The sequence below is a fragment of the Acanthisitta chloris genome, unplaced genomic scaffold (genome assembly GCF_000695815.1).
Source record: "Acanthisitta chloris isolate BGI_N310 unplaced genomic scaffold, ASM69581v1 scaffold8565, whole genome shotgun sequence".
NCBI classification, from domain to species: Eukaryota; Metazoa; Chordata; class Aves; order Passeriformes; family Acanthisittidae; genus Acanthisitta; species Acanthisitta chloris.
The window spans coordinates 1,460-19,525 of record NW_008672035.1 but is presented as its reverse complement, the minus strand read 5'-3'; the positions used below and the strand labels follow the sequence as shown (position 1 = coordinate 19,525).

Below are 18,066 nucleotides of genomic sequence, written 5' to 3'. Positions count from 1 at the left end.
TGTCCATTAGATCAAATAAGCCAGGCTTGAAGCTGCTTCCAGCCAGCGTGAGCTGATCCATGCTGTAACCACCCTGGATAAATTGCGCCTTCTGTTTGTGCCGGCTGCCATCTCACTAGGTCATGAGCATGACTTACGAGTTAAACACCTTTGCGATACCCTGAGCGACAAGCATGGGCCAGCGGCCGGTAAGTACTGTCACCTCACTTGTAACCAGCTGGTTAACGTCCCTTCCTTTCAGCATGCTGCACCGTGGGTTTGTAGCCAGGGCCTGTTCACCTCCGTGGGCAGCCCTGAAGCATGAGCCTCCTCTGGCTAAGAAGCTCTGGCTCTTCTCAGTAGAAAATCACTCCTACTAATCATACACACCCCAAGCCCTCAAACAGGGAACCCCAACTTTGTCCAACCAAAGCCTGGTGGCCACCATGCTGAGGAGCACTTTGCTGTAGATGGCTGCTGGCTTGTTTGGTGGGGAAGCAAAGCAGTGGAGGGCCACTGCACCAAAGCCAGTCTGTAAAACCACACCACATTTGTGTGTCCTCTGCTGACCAGAACTTCTAGAAGATCAGCCTGAGGGACCTGTCAGCATAGAGAAGTATTGGTTCTTTCTCCATCAAAAGGTGCTGGGAAGAGAGAAGCAGCAGCAGCCCATAGCTTAGAGAAGACCTCTGTGTGCCATCTTACTGTCTTGCAGGATGGTGCCTGTCTGTCTGTCCTGCAGACACATCCAGCAGTGACTGGCATGAGTTGGTGCCAGCCCTTATATCACACTGGCACTTCTTGTGCCTGCCATGTAGGATCTTTGATGGATCTTTGTCCAAGACATTTGTATTCAAGGACTCAAACATTAGCATTTGTATGCAGCATTGTGTGGCAGATAACTCACCTAGCCGTGCTGATATTCCTGCTCCCTAGGATGTAAATGTTCATATGCCTGGAATTTGTCTTGGTTCTGCAAGTGGGAAGAGGCTGCCTTCCAGGACAGCTTTTATTTCCCAGAAATGTTGATGCTAAATGGCAGTTCTTCATCTGCATGATGGATGGAGATAAGGAATTCTAAAAATACAAGCAGAGATGTTGAATAATTCACCTCAGACCTTCCTGAGTTTAGTACTTTGTGTTCAAGCCCTTGATTAATTTTAGTCTGTATCCCAGAAGAGCTCCAAACTTTCCTTCTGTCATGAGGCTGGAAAGAGCTGGTGCCCTGATGTGCCTGTTTTCTGGACTGCAGATGGCTTTGCCTGCCTCCTGCAGGGTATGCAGAGCTTCCCATGCAAAAACCCAGGGCAGGTGTGGTGAGAAGATGACTTTTGTCTCATACAAGGATGGGTGCAAAGCCAGAACCAACTTTTCCAGAAGAATCTTGTTTTCCTTGTGTAAACCAAAATCTTGGAGCGAGCAGAGCTGCTGGAAGCTCAGTGTGGATTTTGTTCTCTTTTAAAGCCATCTTGCCCTTGCAGGGAGGGACGACGTGTTTGACATCGAGATCGACGCGTACGTCCACTGCGTCAGTGCCTTTGTCAAACTGGCCCAGAGCGAGTACCAGCTCCTGACAGAGATCGTCCCAGAGCACCACCAGAAGAAGACCTTTGATTCTCTCATCCAGGTCAGTTGAGCCTCTCTGCTTGGCTTCTCTTGTAAAGGATACACACAAAACCTTTTTCACTTCCTGTTACTCTGAGGATATGGATTCCGCCACTCCTGTGGGGGCCCAAGAGCACTACCACTGCTGGGGTTGTCCTGCAGGATCTGCACAGGCTCTGGAGAACATGTGCTCAGAGTCCCTCACTGGTACCACAAATGACACTGGTACCACAAATGACACTGGCACAGGTTGCTCAGGGAGGTTGTGGATGCCCCAACCTTGGCAGTGTTCAAAGCCAGGTTGGATGAAGCCTTGAGCAACCCTAGTGGGAGGTTTCCCTGCCCCCAGTAGGGAAGGGTGGGACTAGGTGATCTCTAGTTCCATTCCAACCTCTTAAGATACTATGACCCATTAGCTAAATGGCTATCTGTAACAAGTGTCCTACATCAAGCCCCTTATGCCACCTGGGCAAAAGTCATGCTGCTTCCTTCTGACTCTCTGGCTCTGTTGCAGGAGTCATTAGATAACTTGATCATGGAAGGGGATAACATTGTCTCAGCTGCCCGGAAAGCCATCATCCGACACGACTATTCGGCCGTGCTCACCATCTTCCCCATCCTTAAGCATCTTAAGCAGATGAAGCCAGAATTTGACCAGGTCTTGCAGGTAAGCATGATGGGATTGGAGATGGTTCTGTGGCTTAGGTTGTCTGGAGAACTTCTTGAAAGGGATTTTTCACAGTGGCTTTGAGCAAAACTGTGCTGCTTCTGTCCTGCAGCATGGACTGGAAGTGGCACAAATGCACCTTGCTCCTCTCTGTGAGGGTGAACCAGCAGCTCAGCATCTCTCAGCAGGAGTTCTTTTCAGTTCATGTCCTGACCCCATGTTGCACCATCTACATCATTCTTCTGTTTTCATGGCCTCTGAGGTGTTTCATTTCTGGTCCAGCTGAGCTTAGTTAAGACTGTGCTTGCTGATATCTGGAATATAGGCTGCTCTGAGGAGAGCCTGCTAGGACCATGTCACAAGGTTCTCCAGGTATCAAGTATGGCATCCAGGTTTAGCAAGGCTCCTTTTCATCTGCTTCCAGCTGTGATGCATCAGCCTCCTGTGTAGGGTACTGTGTAAGAGGAAATGTGAGAGGCAGCAGGTCCTGGTCACCATTAAAGTCATAACATCTTCCCTTTCTGCCCGGCAGGAGATTAGAGGATCTCATGTGTGGTTTATGTGCTGTAAATATTCTCCTGGCACATGGGGAATTGAGGTTGAGATGTTGGGCTGGAGGATCAGGGAGGGTAGATGCTGGATGGAAATTCATACACTGTTCATTCATTTCCTTCACTGATCTGTTATGGAACTATTCCAGGGAACTGCAGCAGGCACTAAGAACAAACTACCAGGGCTGATCACTTCCATGGAGACCACTGGTGCGAAGGCACTGGAAGAGTTTGCAGACAACATTAAGGTAGGATTCTCCTCTGTTCTCTAACCAGCAGGCTTGGAAAAGGGGTTTTCTGAACAGAACCTGTAGTTTAGCTTTCAGCTTTCCGAGAGGCCATGTAGTTCCTGACTAAAACAGGAGCCTGCTGAATTGCTTTGTACAGTCAAATACCAAGTGGTTGGTGCTGATTTCACATACAGGAAGCCTCTACCTCAGACCCTTAAAATCATTTGACACAAGCTTCCAGGCCTCTGCAGATAGCAAGTCCATCTTGGAATTTAATCCTGTTCAAAATGAAAGGAAAATTGCTGACTTGAAAACTTTTGGAGGACACATGTTAACCTGACCCTCTGTAAAGTGGGCTTGGTGAATGCACTGCCTGGTAGGTGAGCTGAAGGTGTGATGGTCACATGCTGAACAGGCCCCTGTGGTTCTGAGCTGCTGGTGCACAGGAGCTGTGGTTTCTGAGCACCAGGAGATGGCACTACAAGAGCCAGGTCTGAGGCTGTTGAGAGAGACTGAATAAACAGGCCTACAGCTCACTTGTAGCAGCAGTTGTAGATGCCTTCAGTTTCCTTACATGTTTACCTTATGTCTCTCTCTTTCCTTCTTAGAATGATCCAGACAAGGAGTATAACATGCCAAAAGATGGGACAGTTCATGAACTCACCAGCAACGTACGTGAGGATGATTTCATCCATCTTTTGTGGAAAACAGCTTCTGAAGGGGATTTAAAAAGAGCAGTAGGAAAACTTCTCAAGTTAAGCTGTCTTGGTGTAAACAATTGATCACCTGGCTTCCATGACAGATTAGCTGGTGCTCCTTGCTCAGACAGTATGACTGTGTGGGGAAAACACAGCAGCTCAAAGAGTGTAGTGATTTGTTTCTTGAAGGCTTTTAAGTGTATGTGGGGCAATGGGTCTTCCATGATCCTTCTTAGCAGAGCATAGGAGATGCAGTGTGGGTTGCTTGTAACTTCCCTCCCTTGCTTTCAGGCCATCCTTTTCCTACAGCAATTGCTGGATTTCCAGGAGACAGCAGGTGCCATGCTGGCATCACAAGGTACAACATACATACTTGTTGCATGGGGTTTGTTTGGGCATGTGGTTCCTTCCTCAAATTGTCTGGACATCTTCCTTGAAATGATCAAACCTTAACATGCACTGTGAGCTTGTTCTCCTCTTGTCCTTCACCCTGTGGTTTGTCTTGTCTTCCAATCTGCCCTGACCACATAGTTGGTTATCTGGAGAGCTCCAAGGGATGCAGAGTTCCCTGCTGGCCTTCCACACTTAACTCCTGTCAGGTATTCTGGGGATGGTGTTTATTGCAGTGTGCTCTGTGATATCAAGAGAGGTCATTTAACCTCAAATATGACACTGGGCTGGTGCTGTGGGACTGGGCAGGACTGAGGGTGGCTGGTCCAGCTGAGTTAGCTGTTGCTGGGCTGTGTGTGACCTTCCTCTGCCACATCCCCTGCCCAGAGTACAACAGCAGTAGCAAGAATCTCCTCAGCATCCAGTCATGGGCAAGCTGGGATTCCTGAGCTACTCCTGGGCCATGTGCCCTGTCAGAGGGACAAGTTTTAGCTCTGCTCTCCAGGATGGTTCTGTGCAGAGCAGCTCCAGTGAGCCCTTGACCTCGGCAGTGCTTGTGGATTCAAGTAGTTTGGAACAGAGCAAGCTGGAGAGGTGAAGAGCTGGGGGGGCACAGGGCTCTGAGGAGGCACAGGCCGGTAGCTGGTGTTTGGAGAGGGTTAGGGAGCCCATTAGGAGCAGAGGAAGGGGGAAGCTTCCAGCTGCCTCCGGACTGTTATCTGCAAATTCCTGCTAGGAAATTTCTGTCAGTTCTAAGTTAACTCAAGCTCTGATGTCTTTGCTCCCTGCCACATCTCCTCTAGCCATTGCCTTGTGCTCTCTCCACTTGCAAGCTCAGTGTGCTCCTGGGCCTTGGCTCTCTCTCCTTGGCCAAAGAAGTGGTCTGAGCTTTTACTTGAAAAAATCAATTGTTTCCCATGCCTTTCCCTGAATGTCAGCACTGTTGTTTGGAAGTCTTGACATGTTGTCATGCAGTGGGGATCTGTCTTTGGAGCTGACTGAAAAGGCAGCATAGGCTTGGGGTAGCTTTGCCTTGAAAGTGGGTTTGAACTGGTTTGAGATGAGGTGTGCTGATAAATACAACAGTGATAATGCAAACAATGTCTCTAGCAGGGGAAGGAGGTTGGACTCTGCCTTTCCTCTGTGAACTCCTCTCCGTTTGTGGCCTTGGAGGGACTCCTACCTGCTCTCCTGCATACCTGTCTGTGGCTGCTCTATGTTAATATCTGCTTTGTTCTCAAAGGGATAGTGGTCTCTAACCTGTCTTTTTGCACTTTGCATTTCTTTTTCTCTTTCCTCCCTCCCCTTTTCTCTCTGCTCTGCCTAATCTTTGTAGTTCTTGGGGACACATACAATATTCCTTTAGATCCCAGAGGTAAGCAGATTTACCCACAAGTACCTGTTCATATGACCTCGGACTCTGGTGATGTATGTTAATTCTTTATCCTCCAGGAGTGGTAAATAAATTAACACAATTGAAAAGGGGTAAAGGGGAGGGTAAATAATTCTTGCCAGTGGGACGGAGAGAGTAGAGAGGGCTTGTCACCAGCAGACAATGAGGGATGCCACATGAGTTGAAACAGGTTCAAGACTCTCATAGCACTGAATCTCCTTGGCACAGGTAGCAAATTGGCCCAGCTGGTATCATGCTTTAACCCATGTGTGCTCAGCTCCTTATTGTCCAGCTCCCAGCAACAGGAGCCTCGAGGCCTTTCCCATGGGGTGCTTGTGAGCTCGGACCACCCCAGCTAGGCCCAGCTGCCAAACTGGCTGGTGGGGGCAGGAGGAGATGCCTACCCCACGTGTCCTGTGGGCTCCATGCCCACGAGCCCTTGAGGGCAGAAAGCCATTTCTTAGGCACAGATAGAGGAACATGTGCCAGCCTGGAGTCACTGCTTGTAAGGGCAGACTCCCATGCTGGCACAGTCTCTCGTACTGAGCCAGGCAGGCCCTGTCAGCAACCATGGGGATGGCTGAAGCTTTCCAGAGCCCTTCTGCTTGTTTCAATTACTGTTGTGTGCTTGCAGTTAACAGCTCCAGCTCATTTGTTCTCTGTTGCCAGTTTCTAGTGCTTACAAACCCTTTGCAGGTGGTGGGGGAAGGTTGGGGAGGATGTGTTTAATGACTCTATCTCTAATCAAGAGGATGTCTGTCCCCTAAGCACCGGGAAGAAAGGGAGAGATTTCTGCTGGGGTGCTCTGCACTTCATGCAGATACAAAGTCTGAGGGGTGCAGAGCTCTTCCACCCTCACCCTGGATGAGTTGCTGACAGTCAGCACTGAAGCAGGAGCTAATTGCACTGTTGGTGGGAGCTCTGCACTAATTCCATAGCAACAGGGATGAGGCTTATTTGAATAGAGGCAAACTGACCACACATACACTCTCCCTTCCCAGGGCATGTTAACTGGCCTAAGACTTTTCTTTTCAGAGACCAGCGCTCTTCCACCCTCACCCTGGATGAGTTGCTGACAGTCAGCACTGAAGCAGGAGCTAATTGCACTGTTGGTGGGAGCTCTGCACTAATTCCATAGCAACAGGGATGAGGCTTATTTGAATAGAGGCAAACTGACCACACATACACTCTCCCTTCCCAGGGCATGTTAACTGGCCTAAGACTTTTCTTTTCAGAGACCAGCTCCCAGTAGCTATTTTTTTTTGCAGGCGACTGCTGAGCACCTACATCTGTGAGTACTCTGCACACCTTACTGCCCCGTGGACTCTCCTTCACTTGGCTTGTTCCTGGGTGAAGAGCACAGGCTGTGTCTCTTCTCCATGTGGTGTTTCCATGTTTGAGCTGGAGTCTGATGGAAGGATCAAAAAGGGAGTTTCCAGCTGTTACAGTTGGACAGGACAAAGTACAGTGCAGCAGCTCACTGTGCTGCAGAGCTGTTGTCATCAGTGGCCTCGAACCATTCTCATACTCAACCCCACGAAGGCTCCCAGCTGCCTGAGGGCCTCTGTAAAAGCTCTGTCCTGTGCATAACAGAAAGATAGTGAGATCAAATCGTGGTTCTGGCTTGTGATGATCTGTTAGAAAGGGGATCAGGTCTTTCAGCTTCTGTGAGACCTGAGCCTGCATCATGGCAGGTCCTGAGACTTCCTCTGACCACTTGTCTTGCCAGGTGCAGTGAAGGCAGTAGTTTGCAGAGAGGTTTTGGTGACTTGCTGAGGAAAGATCTGTGTATGATTGTTAAGTACACATGATTGTACCCTTTGTACAGGCAGTTAGGGCTGTGCTGTTCACTTTGCTGTGTGCCCACAGCTCAGTCTGCTTTGTCAGTAATGACAAGTTTCAGTGCAAAACATCTTGGTCTCTGATTTTCTCTCTTTAAGGCAAGGTGCTGGGCAACTTGCAGCTAAACCTTCTGAGTAAATCCAAGGTTTATGAAGACCCAGCTCTGAGTGCCATTTTTCTGCACAATAACTACAACTACATTCTGAAATCTCTGGAAAAGTAAGTGTGTGTCTGAGTAAATCTCCCTCCAGTCTAAGGCTGATTTGATGGGTTTGGAGCAGAGCTCTGCACTGAGAGCATTTACTTGTCAGCCTGTCCCATATCTGCTTTGTCCTCCATTCTTGAAACTGCCCTTTGGAAAGTTTTACACTATTATAAACATGACATTACACAAGAGTGGAAGATAAAAGCATTAGAAATGCCTTAGGTTGTAGAGAATCCTTTGATCTTGGGAGGACTGAGGATGTGGCTTTGGAAAGTAACTTGGAGTTGCTTCTGTCTCTCAGTTTGTGCATTTTAACGATCCATGTATTGTAAAGAGCAGAAAAGAGCTTATTGATGGGGGGTTGAAATGTCACCATCCTGTTAGCAGCCCAGAGAGCACCTGGCTCAGGTTCTTCCTTCGGTTTTCTGCTGTTCCAGGTCTGAGCTGATCCAGTTGGTAGCTGTGACACAGAAGACAGCAGAGAGATCTTACCGGGAGCTCATTGAGCAGCAGATCCAGACCTACCAGCGCAGGTGAGGTGACATCCTCCGCTTTTCCCTTGGTTTGGGCAGTTTGGGAGCCAATGCTGCTGAAGCAGTGGGAGACACTGGCCTAACTCAGAAACCTGTCTAAAACCAGAGCCAAGTATTCTGGTTTCCAAGGGATTAAACTAACTTGGGTAAGGGGTCACTGTGGAAAGTTTTGGGGTGTGTATTATCTGGGATGGTGTTTGGGTCATGGGTAAAGACACAGATGCTCTGGTGAGGGATGAGTAACTCCTCTTTGCCTCTTCCCCATCTCATTTCACATGCAGCTGGTTGAAGGTGACAGATTACATCTTGGAGAGAAACCTGCCTGTCTTTCAACCAGGAGTGAAGGTGAGAGGATAGGCAAGGATGGGTTTGAGATGACAGAAATTGCCAGAAACATCATCTTCTTTGTTACATCAAAAAATTCCCAGAAACCTTCTTTAAATCTCACACTCTGCAGAGTGATTTCTGTGGCTGGGACAAGATGGGGAGCAGCAGTGCCTTCTCATCTCCCCTGCTCCAGATTCATCCAAGTCTTTTAATCTCTGCCTCCACTCTTCTATCTTCACTTGAGCAGATATTTCTATTTTGGATTTGCAAAACCCCAAGACCTTCCCATAGAAAGGGCTGGAAGCATAAAGAGGTCTATTTTTGTGTCTGTTCTGGCTGAAAATTACCCTCATTAAACCTACTTCAGCTGAAAGCCACTTGCTGAATGTAGGGCACGCTGCTCACTGCAGCTCTCCTCGCTGCTTTGGGAGAGGGATTCCAAGCCAAGTAGGTTGGATATTGCTTAGGTTGGATTGGGGAGATATGGGAAAACTGATGTTGGATATTTATTTCCGGAGATGAGATAAAATCCTTTCCCTCCTTGTTGCAGCTGAAGGATAAGGAGAGGCAGATGATAAAGGAGCGTTTTAAGGTAAGGAGGTGTTGGATGGGAGAAGAACATTCCCTGGTTGATTGGGACAGACAGATCTGCCTGAGGAGATCTTAGAGGGAAAGATCATCAGACTCAGTGTGGAGATGTGATTGCAGATGGGATGCTCACTGAGTTTTACTTTGGACAGGGTTTTAATGATGGGCTGGAGGAGCTGTGTAAGATCCAGAAGGCCTGGGCAATCCCAGACATGGAGCAACGGGACAAAATCCGCCGGGCACAGAAGACCATTGTGAAAGAGACCTATGGTGCCTTCCTGAACAGGTGAGACATCGTGCAACATTGTCCTCTCTTCTTTGGATTTACTGAGGTCTTTGGGGCCTAGAGTAGCCTGAGATGAGGCACCTTTCTACTTTTCACACTCAAACATCCCCAGGATGGACCCTGTTATAGTTGCAAACATCTGCTGTCACCCCAATTCCTTGGTCAGGGTGAGCACAGATGTTCTAGTGAGCACAAAGCTCTCAGCCACCCTGGGCTGTTCAGGTAAAACCCAGGAGAGCAGTTGTAACCAGGTCACTTGCCCCCTACAACATACTCTGTCAGATTCAAGTGGGATGTGCTGGAGTGTAGCTGATTTGTGACAGAGGAGGGACCAGTAGGTCTCTTTGCTGTGTCCAGTCATTCATCACCTGGGGATTGCCTTCCTTTGCAGATATGGCAACGTGCCCTTCACCAAGAACCCTGAGAAGTACATCAAATACCAGGTGGACCAGGTGGGGGAGATGATCGAGAAGCTGTTTGACACATCAGCATAAATCTCCAGCTGCCAAGTACAAGTCAGCACTCTTTCAGCAACCCTTGGGACTCCCTTCCCTTCTCCCCTGCCCCATTGTGGTGGGCAGGGTGTTATACTTGTATTTATCAGATTTATAAACCTGTGGAAACACTACCTCCTGGCTGTCCTTTCACCAGATCCACGGGATAAGGCAAAGGCTCCTATGTGGGGCTCTCTGGGTTCTTATGTTTGCATATCCTCAAGCCTGGGTATGTTAATGCCTTGATGTACAGCAGACATGGGGAGTGTGTTTAAAAAAGAGAAACAAAAACCTCACGAAAAGAACCCCAAAGCTTTATGGGCACAGCCCTTCTGCTAGGGGGAGGAGGCTGTGAGCTCCAAATGGAACTCCCTGCTTCCCTCATGGGTTTTTGGAATCTCAGTTCTGCAGAATCCCAAAGGATTCTCACATGGTTACTCTTGGCTGCTGTTTAGTTCAGTGGGTGAGGCATGATGCTGATTCTGGGGAGTGGTGGTGCCTGGCCATGGTGGTGCCTGGCAGGGCTGCAGTCTAGTCACATACAGGGGTGTTATACCTCAAAATTTGGTGAGCTGTCCCAGTAATGTCACTCTGCTCTGTGTGAGGCAGTGTCAGATGGGGGGATGCCAGGCTGGAGTCATGACAGAGCAGTGGGAGCTCCATGGCAGCCTGACTGGGTGCTGCTCCTCATTGATCTGAGGCAGAGCACATGTAGAAGTGTTCCCCTACTGATTTCTGCTCAGCACCTTCCTCCCATCCCTGTTTTCCTTCATCTCCTGGCTTGTTAAATCTGACACATCTCTTTCCTGCAAGCACCCAAGTCTGTTCCCTTCATTTAGCCCACGAGCATTGCATGAGGAGCAAGTGCTGCTCTCCCACATGCCTTGGAGCAATTCTGGCAAGCTTTGATACAGGAGCTGGACTCTGACAGCTTTGCAGCAAGGCCTTTCTGAGCTTTGGAACACCTGTGTTGTTTCTGTAATCTCTGGCCAAGCACCTCCTGCTCTTTCCTGCCTTGCTTCTGCTGCTTGCTCCATTATTTGCCTGTAACACTTGAAACAGAGAGTTTCCATAGAGCAAGGAGGCTCACAATAGCTGCTGTTTTGCAGTTTGGAACAAATCCATTATTCACCTGAGCCGTGTTTGCAGGAGTGAGTGTTTGCTGGTGTCTAATTAGCCCAGCAGTGGAAGAGCTGTTGGGTATTGGAACCTGGATGAGAGTACAGGTCCTGCTGTGACAGACCCAGCTCCTTGCCTGGGCTGCTACCTCTTCAGACATCTGTTTTTCAGGTAGCTCTTGGCCTTTCTCGACCCCTGACCTCCTCTTCCTCCTCAGCTTGGTCTGAACCACTACCTGATGTAACAAATGCCTGAAAAACAGCAGCTTTGACAGGCTTGTCCAGCCCAGAGCTGGAACACTCTGTGGGTTCAAGTCTTGTTCACCCTATCTGGCTATTTTTGTGTCTGGCCATGCAGGCTCACAGTGCTGACCTGAGAGCCTCCCTGCAGGGACCTTCCCTCCTGCTTTCAGGTCTCAAATGTCTAAGGAAACCTGAGACCTTAGTTCTTGTTGTTTTTACCTCTGCCAGCTCCGAGAGCCTCCCAAAGACTGGCAGGCGCCGGACAGCGTTGTAAAGCATAAGCAAAGCACTGCTGGCTTACATTGTGTGCAGTGTTGAGCCTGCTGGATACACAGCCAGACATTCACCAGAAGGAGCTGCGTTCCATCCTCCTGGATCCGTTTCTGCTGCTGCAACAGCCCGATCTGAATTTCTTTTTCCAAGAAAGTGGGTGGATTTCAGGTTAACCTGTAAAACATTTTTTATTGTGGCTGATCCCAGGGCGAGGCAATTCACCTGGAACAGTCACAGGCAGAGCCAGGGGAGGGAGAGGGAGCTTTAACTGCAGCATTTCTGGAGCACCTGAGCTTTAGTGTGCAGGAGCTGGAATCCTCCCTGTGCTGATGCTCTTGCGCCAAGCACAGTCCATGGAAAATGTGTGAAATCCTTTAGGGCCTGAAAGCCATATCCTGCTCTCCAGAGGCTCTGGGAATGCCTCTGCATGGCCCACACTGAAGAGGCATTGCTGGGCTTTACTGTCAGCCCATTCCCCCAGGAAGGCTGTACCAGAGGGCTGGTGAATTGCTGGTCCAGCCTGGCTCAGAACTGGGGAGATGTGGCCAGAGATAGGATGCAAAATGTCCCAGTCTCTCCATTACCAGCTGACTGGGTTGCTTCTACCTCAGGGATGCCCTGGCTGCATCTGGAGGAAAGGAATGGGGGTAAGAGGCTGCTGGGGGCTGACAGCTGAGCTTGGTGGCAGCCACACAGCGAGGAGGAGCTGGAGGCAGTGATTCCCTGGGGGAAGAGGTAGCTTCTGCTGCTCTCGGGTGTATGGCTCCCAGGTGGGTATCCAAGACCCTCATTTTCCCTGAGCTAACAGGAAAGCTGAACCACCTAATCCCTGTTTCCTAAATCCAGCCTCCTGCTCATGCTGGCTTTAATCATTCCCTCACTGCCTGCAGGGAATGAATGTGGGGAGCTGGATGGGCTCTCAGCCTTGCTGAGCTGCTGCTCGGGCATCGGGACCTGCTTTGGGAGCAGCAGTTATCTGCGGCTCTTCCTCGGGGTGGGAGCGGGGGGAGCTGCTCACCCGCTCCGGGCTGACCTCGTGCCGTTCTCCTCCAACACTTCGCAGCACCGGGGAAAGGCTCCGCGGGCTCCTTGGCTTTTTATGGTAAGGAATGTTTGCAACAAGTTAATTAAGAGCGATCATGGCAGGCAGCACGGTCTGACCCTCTCACAGCTGAGCCCTTCACACCCCCTGAAGAGCTGAGCCGTGAGCGATGCTGAGACCGTGGGAAGGGGCCAGGAATGGGGCTGAGCCCCCTCTGCCTCCCCCTCTGCTTCCTCCAAGGCTCCTATGGGGTTTAACACCCCCCCCTTCACCTCCCGTTCTGCCCTGACAGACTCTCTGATTGCCAGAGCCCCATTTCTCCACTGTTTTTTTTAGCTCCAGGGGCCAGGCTGGGGGATGTGCCAAGGTCTGTGTGTGCTACCTGCTTGCCTCCTCATACTGGGGAGCAAATTTGGCAGAGTGTTTGTAAACAAAACGAAAGCAGAATCCAAAACAACTTCAACACCAGGGATAAATCCACATGCTGGAGAGCCCACATTAACTGAGGTTTCAGCCAAGTGTTCCTCACCTCCCTGTCCACTCTTGGGCTTGATGGGAGCTCTGTTTAGCCCATTTATTTTCCAGTTGAATCTCCTTTTGTTAAACTCTAACTGGAACATGGGGACTTGCAGTGGTCTTAAGATAAAACCTCCCAAGGGAATGGACCTGGAGCCAGTTTCTCTCAGCTAGGAGGATGCTAAATGGCAGCAGGTCATGATGCTCTTGTCTTTTCCATCCGGGCCTGATATGCTCTGTGATTTGGGGAGGAAAGTCAGTTCCCAAAATGGTTTTATGCTGGCAGCAAAACCTGGTGCTTACCTCTGGAGGGCTCAGCAAGGCATGGGCTGGGTGGGACGGTGTTGGTTTCCTCCTCAGACAAGCAGGGACAGTGGCAGATAAGCTGGGAGGAGCACTTTTCCCTATTTTTGTAGTATCCTATAAGTGGTGCAATGATCCAGCAGCTGGCCCAGGCTTCACTCTCACTGCCTGCAGACGAGTCAGTACCGATCAATGGGTGAGGATCCATAAAACAAGGAGGGTGGGTTGGATGTGTCACACTGCAGAGGCTCGTGGAAGTCCTGACCTTGCTGTCTGATCACCACAAAGCACCTGCTGCTCCTGCTGAGGGTGAGAGCAGCTGTGTGAGCCATGGTGTGTGTGTCAGAGGGATTCAGGGGTGCTGGAGGCAGCAGTGAGGTGCAGTCCCCCAGGCTAGATGCTGTGCAGAGCTTGCCTCCAGCCTGCTGCCACACTCTGGGGTCTCACTGCTGAGCAGTGAGCAGAAACAAGCTGGAGACTGGGGTTCCATGGCCCAGGAGAGAGGCTGCAGTGATGCTTTGTGCTGGGAGCTGAGTTAAGGGTGTCCTGGCATGTGTCTTCAAAGTGGCCATGAGGTGGCTGGGCAGCTCTAGAGCAGTTGGCAGGGCAGGGCTCAGTCATGGACTTGGGAAGATGTTGGAAAGGCTGGGGTGGGAAGGAGGGGAGCAGGGTCAGTGTCTCTTCTGTGATGGCATGAAAGGACAGAGGTCATTGCACCCCCAGCCATGCCAGCACAGGGGCCCATGTCCTTGGGCAGTGCAGAGGTGATGGGGCAACATCTTCATCCCTAAGGACCTCCATCCCTCTCCAGGAGAGGGGGTTGAACCCCTTGGTGTGTAAGGATCCACTGGGGCCAGATCCTGTGCCCCTCTGCACAGAGGTGGATAAGGGCAGGAGGAAGATAAGGCTTTTAGCTGTGTTTGTGCAGCTGATTGAATGTTCTCCCTGGCTGTGAAGGGTTGAGCAGAGAGATAAATGCAGATGTAATTAATGGAGCTGTTTATATGCTGCTCTCTGTGACTTATGCTGTGAGCAACCCTAGACTAAATATCAGTGTTATTGATATGAGGCAGTGGCTGATTTATGGCCCTCTGTGTGGGGACAGGAAGATCTGGTTATAATAACACTCAGCAGGGGAAAATAAATGTTTTACAACCAAAAACTGCTCAGGAAGAAAGGCAAAGTATTGGGGATGGGTGGAGGAGGGCTGTGTTGGGACCAGACCCTCAGGTAGATAGAAATAGCCTCCTACGATGCACTCCAGTCTTGGGGAGCTCTGCTGTGGGAATTCACAAGAGGGAAATCTGTGCAGACAGACTTACACCCTCTGTAATGGCAGTTTATAGAGAGTGATCTTCACAGGGACTTGGTGCTGCCAGAGTACAGACATGGGAATCGCAGGGATGCTCAGCACAGCTCGTTCCAGCTCTCGTGTGCTTTCACCACCACCTCTGGCTGTGCTCTGCCACAGGGTTTTCAAAAGAGTTAATTGATCCTATTTCAGTGATACTCTTGTACAGAAATGAGGGTCTCTCTTTAAAGCAGTTGCAGGGTTCAGCTCTCATGGAGCCTTTGCAGCATTAAGAGTGTGTGTGTGAGTCACACAGCCTCTTGTGCACAGGTGTGGCTGCATTCAAGGGGTGCAGTGACATTCCTTGTGCCACAGTGGCCCCCCCTGCATGGACATAAACCACATCCTCCACCCCACCCTGCTCAGCTTCCCTCTGTCCAGCAGGTCCCACCACCCCTCCAGCACCCACCTCTCCTCCACTGCAGCTGTGGGTGTCTCAAGGGACCTGGACACAGGAGGTGGGATGGAGGTGCTTTATTGAGGCTTTCCTGGTTGGCTGGGAACCCCCAGTTCTCACACAGCCCCAGCTGACCAGCCCCACACCACAGCACAGGGAAACAGTGCCAGTACTCTGCTCTGCTCATCTCCACAAGCATCTCACCTGGCTGAGATGCTGAGCTGTGCCTGAGCTGTGCAAAGGCATTAAAATTCTCCCCCAGCACTGACCTGCTGAAGTCCCATTCTGCTTCCCCTCCTGTGGGGCTGTGCTCCCCCAGCAAACAGCCTCCCTCCCTCCCTCCTGGTCCTGGCTGACCAGCTGCTCTGCAGAGCCTTTCATGAACCAAAATGGCAGAGATGAGCCATGGTCAGAGTGCAGGGCAGTGTGCTCAGCAGTCCCATCCTTGGGCTGTGGAACTCAGCTATGGATACTGCTTCCAGCCATGCTCCATCTGTAGGAAACTGCCTCCAGGAGACATGAAAGCCCAGCCAGCACCAGCTGTACCAGGAAGGTTTGTCTCCTGGTATCTGTTTCTCTACTGGAATTTCCTAGCTGAGTCAGGTTTGTGCCCATGTGGCTGTGCCCATCAGTGCCATAGGATGCAGCTCCTGAATCAGGACACAAACAAAGACTTCCCAGATGTTCCTAAGAGCGCACACCCTAACTCCAGCCAGATGCTGTGCTGGTTGGAGGGACCAGAGCTTTCAACAGGCTCCAGATGCAACGGGGAGTAAGTCCATCCGTGACAGAGGAACAGGTGATTACACAGGAGAGTGGATTTGGGGATTTGATCTCTCTGCTCTCAGCAAGTGCTGGGTGGAAGCAAATCCTGCCCTTGGATCCTCAGTTGGTTTCTTGGCTGAGTCTGCATCAGCAGCATCACAGTTGTGATATCTGGGTGCAATTGAATGAAAAGAGTACGATTCGAAGCATTTCAACCCAAAACATAGCCTATCCCCAGGCCTGTGATGCTGCAGGAGACTGCAAAGCCACGAGGTGGGAAGAAGCTTTGCTAGCTGACGTTGAAGGAGATGAAGGAGTCATCTGCTTTCTGCTGGTATCCCACCAGCTCTGCCTCCCCCCAGGGCTGGGCTGGGACCCTGCAGTGCACGGCGGAGCGGCCGGGCAGGGCTTCGCTGAGGTGGGTCACCTCGCTGAGCTCTGCCTCCAGTGTGCTGACGGTGTTTGTCACGTGGGTCACGTGCACCTTGTGGACTGCCTTCTTCTGCAAGAGGCAGATGAAGATCTTCTTGAAGCCCTTGCGGAAGTGTTTGGAGACCAGGGCGTAGACGATGGGGTTGACGCAGGAGTTGGCGTAGGAGATGACGTGCGAGAGGATGCGGAGCACGTACGTAGCATGGTTGAGGGGAAAGTACCCGAACCAGACACAGAGGATGACCAGGTGATGTGGCAGCCAACAGAGGCAGAAGAGGACAGCTACAATGATGATCATCCTGGTGACCTTCCTCTTGGCCTTCTTGGACTCAGACATGTCTTGGAGAGGATCCACAGACCTCCACAGGTAGCGAATAGTCCGCATGTAAGTGAGGCTGAGGATCAGCACTGGGATGATGTAGCTGAAGATGAAGGTGCAGATGTCCATGATCTTGCGCTGGGAGATCTCCCAGATGGGGTGGCAGACAGTCAGGTTGGCCAACTGGAACTGCTGGTAGTAGCTGAGGTAAGGGCCCGAGAAGATGAAGGAGAGCCCCCAGATGAGGCAGATGGCCATGAGGGCATTCCGGGGTGTCCTCAGCTCCCTGGAGTGCAGAGGGTATCGTATGGCCAAATACCTGCACAGGAAAGGGAGAGGGATACAGCTGCAGTCCTGGAGAGGGCACAGAGAGAACATCTCCAGGAGTAGATTGGAGAAAGGGCAGAAGTGCTGGATTTGAGCTTTCTAGGGTATTTAGTCACACAACTGATTCCCTGATGCTTCTCAGGGTACCCATGCAGCATAGTACAGTGAAGGAGGTCCTCTCCCTGACCCTGGCCCATCACCCTCTCTGCTCCCAGCAGAGCTTGTGGGGATGATGGGGATGGTCCCCTTCTGTCCCTCTCCCTCATCCAGCAAGTCCTCACTTGATCATCACTCTGTTTGGCACAAATGATAGCAGCAGTGAGGATACAAAGGCAGGAGCAAGTCCTCAGGATCCCCAGACACAGTGACACCTGAAAGCTCATCACCCCTTTTCAGTTCTGCAATTAGCTGGTTCCTTAATTATGCCCAGATCTGGGGGTTTGTGCAATCCCCCTCTGTCCCCTCAGCTCAGTGGGACAGGGGCAAAGGCAGCCCCTGGCTGTGTTTTAGCTCCTGGGGGTGCTGTCCTGGCAGCCAGCAACGTGCTGGGATGGGATGGCAGGACACATCCAGCCCAGCTCTGGGGCCACTGTGCTTCTTCCCAGGGGACTTGTATGCAGAATTTCCACATCCCATCGTGCAGGATTTTGGCAGTGAGCAGAGCAGCTCCAAGAGCTCTCTGCCTCTTGCTTGCTGCAGGTTCATAACCCACCCTTGTAGAGGCAGGGGCTGCGCTAGCAGGGGGTGAAGTGCAGGCAGAAGCAACAGGTTTCCTGGCTAAAACCCACCCTAGGCTAGGCTGGGACAGTCACTGGGACAAGGGACAGCACTGGGACAGAAAGGGGCTTTTTGCTAATAAAGGGGGAGGTTGGGAAAATCATAGAATCATAGAATCAACAAGGCTGGAAGAGACCTCAAAGATCATTGAGTCCAACCCTACCATCGTTACTAGACCATGACATGTCCCAGTTCAAACCTCCCAGTGTCTTACCCTCTTGGAGGTTTGCCAGCTTTGCCAAGGTCTGTTGGGAGGGTATGAGCCTTTTTATGCATCCCAGGAAAAGACAGGGCTGCAAAGGGACTGAGCTTTGCTTCTCTCTGGTTTTCCACCCCTCCTTCAACTGCCAGAGCCTGCTGACAAACCCCAGACCTACAGCTTTGGGGTCTGAAAGTTTCCTCGAGCTGTGCACTG

The 18,066-nt window shown here is 50.8% G+C and overlaps 2 protein-coding genes across 2 annotated transcripts in view; one reads left to right on the top strand and one right to left on the bottom strand.

Annotated features, from left to right (window-relative positions):
- The window catches only part of EXOC7 (exocyst complex component 7), a gene marked incomplete at its 5' end in the record, with an annotated part of 20,723 nt that extends 10,801 nt beyond the window's left edge, over nt 1-9,922 (top strand). The window contains 14 exons of the mRNA XM_009074352.1: nt 1,461-1,606; nt 2,099-2,251; nt 2,952-3,050; nt 3,641-3,703; nt 4,022-4,088; nt 5,457-5,495; nt 5,711-5,741; nt 6,749-6,804; nt 7,454-7,574; nt 7,998-8,093; nt 8,375-8,438; nt 8,971-9,012; nt 9,161-9,294; nt 9,686-9,922. Coding sequence (XP_009072600.1) covers nt 1,461-1,606; nt 2,099-2,251; nt 2,952-3,050; nt 3,641-3,703; nt 4,022-4,088; nt 5,457-5,495; nt 5,711-5,741; nt 6,749-6,804; nt 7,454-7,574; nt 7,998-8,093; nt 8,375-8,438; nt 8,971-9,012; nt 9,161-9,294; nt 9,686-9,788 — 1,214 coding nt within the window. The remainder of the gene's footprint in view (nt 1-1,460; nt 1,607-2,098; nt 2,252-2,951; nt 3,051-3,640; nt 3,704-4,021; nt 4,089-5,456; nt 5,496-5,710; nt 5,742-6,748; nt 6,805-7,453; nt 7,575-7,997; nt 8,094-8,374; nt 8,439-8,970; nt 9,013-9,160; nt 9,295-9,685) is intronic.
- Nucleotides 9,923-16,078: 6,156 nt separating this feature from the next.
- Nucleotides 16,079-18,066, bottom strand: part of LOC103801912 (galanin receptor type 2-like) — a 2,547-nt gene continuing 559 nt past the window's right edge. Inside the window, exon 2 of the mRNA XM_009074351.1 lies at nt 16,079-16,866. Within this exon, the coding sequence (XP_009072599.1) occupies nt 16,086-16,866 (781 nt within the window). The 3' untranslated portion in view covers nt 16,079-16,085. The remainder of the gene's footprint in view (nt 16,867-18,066) is intronic.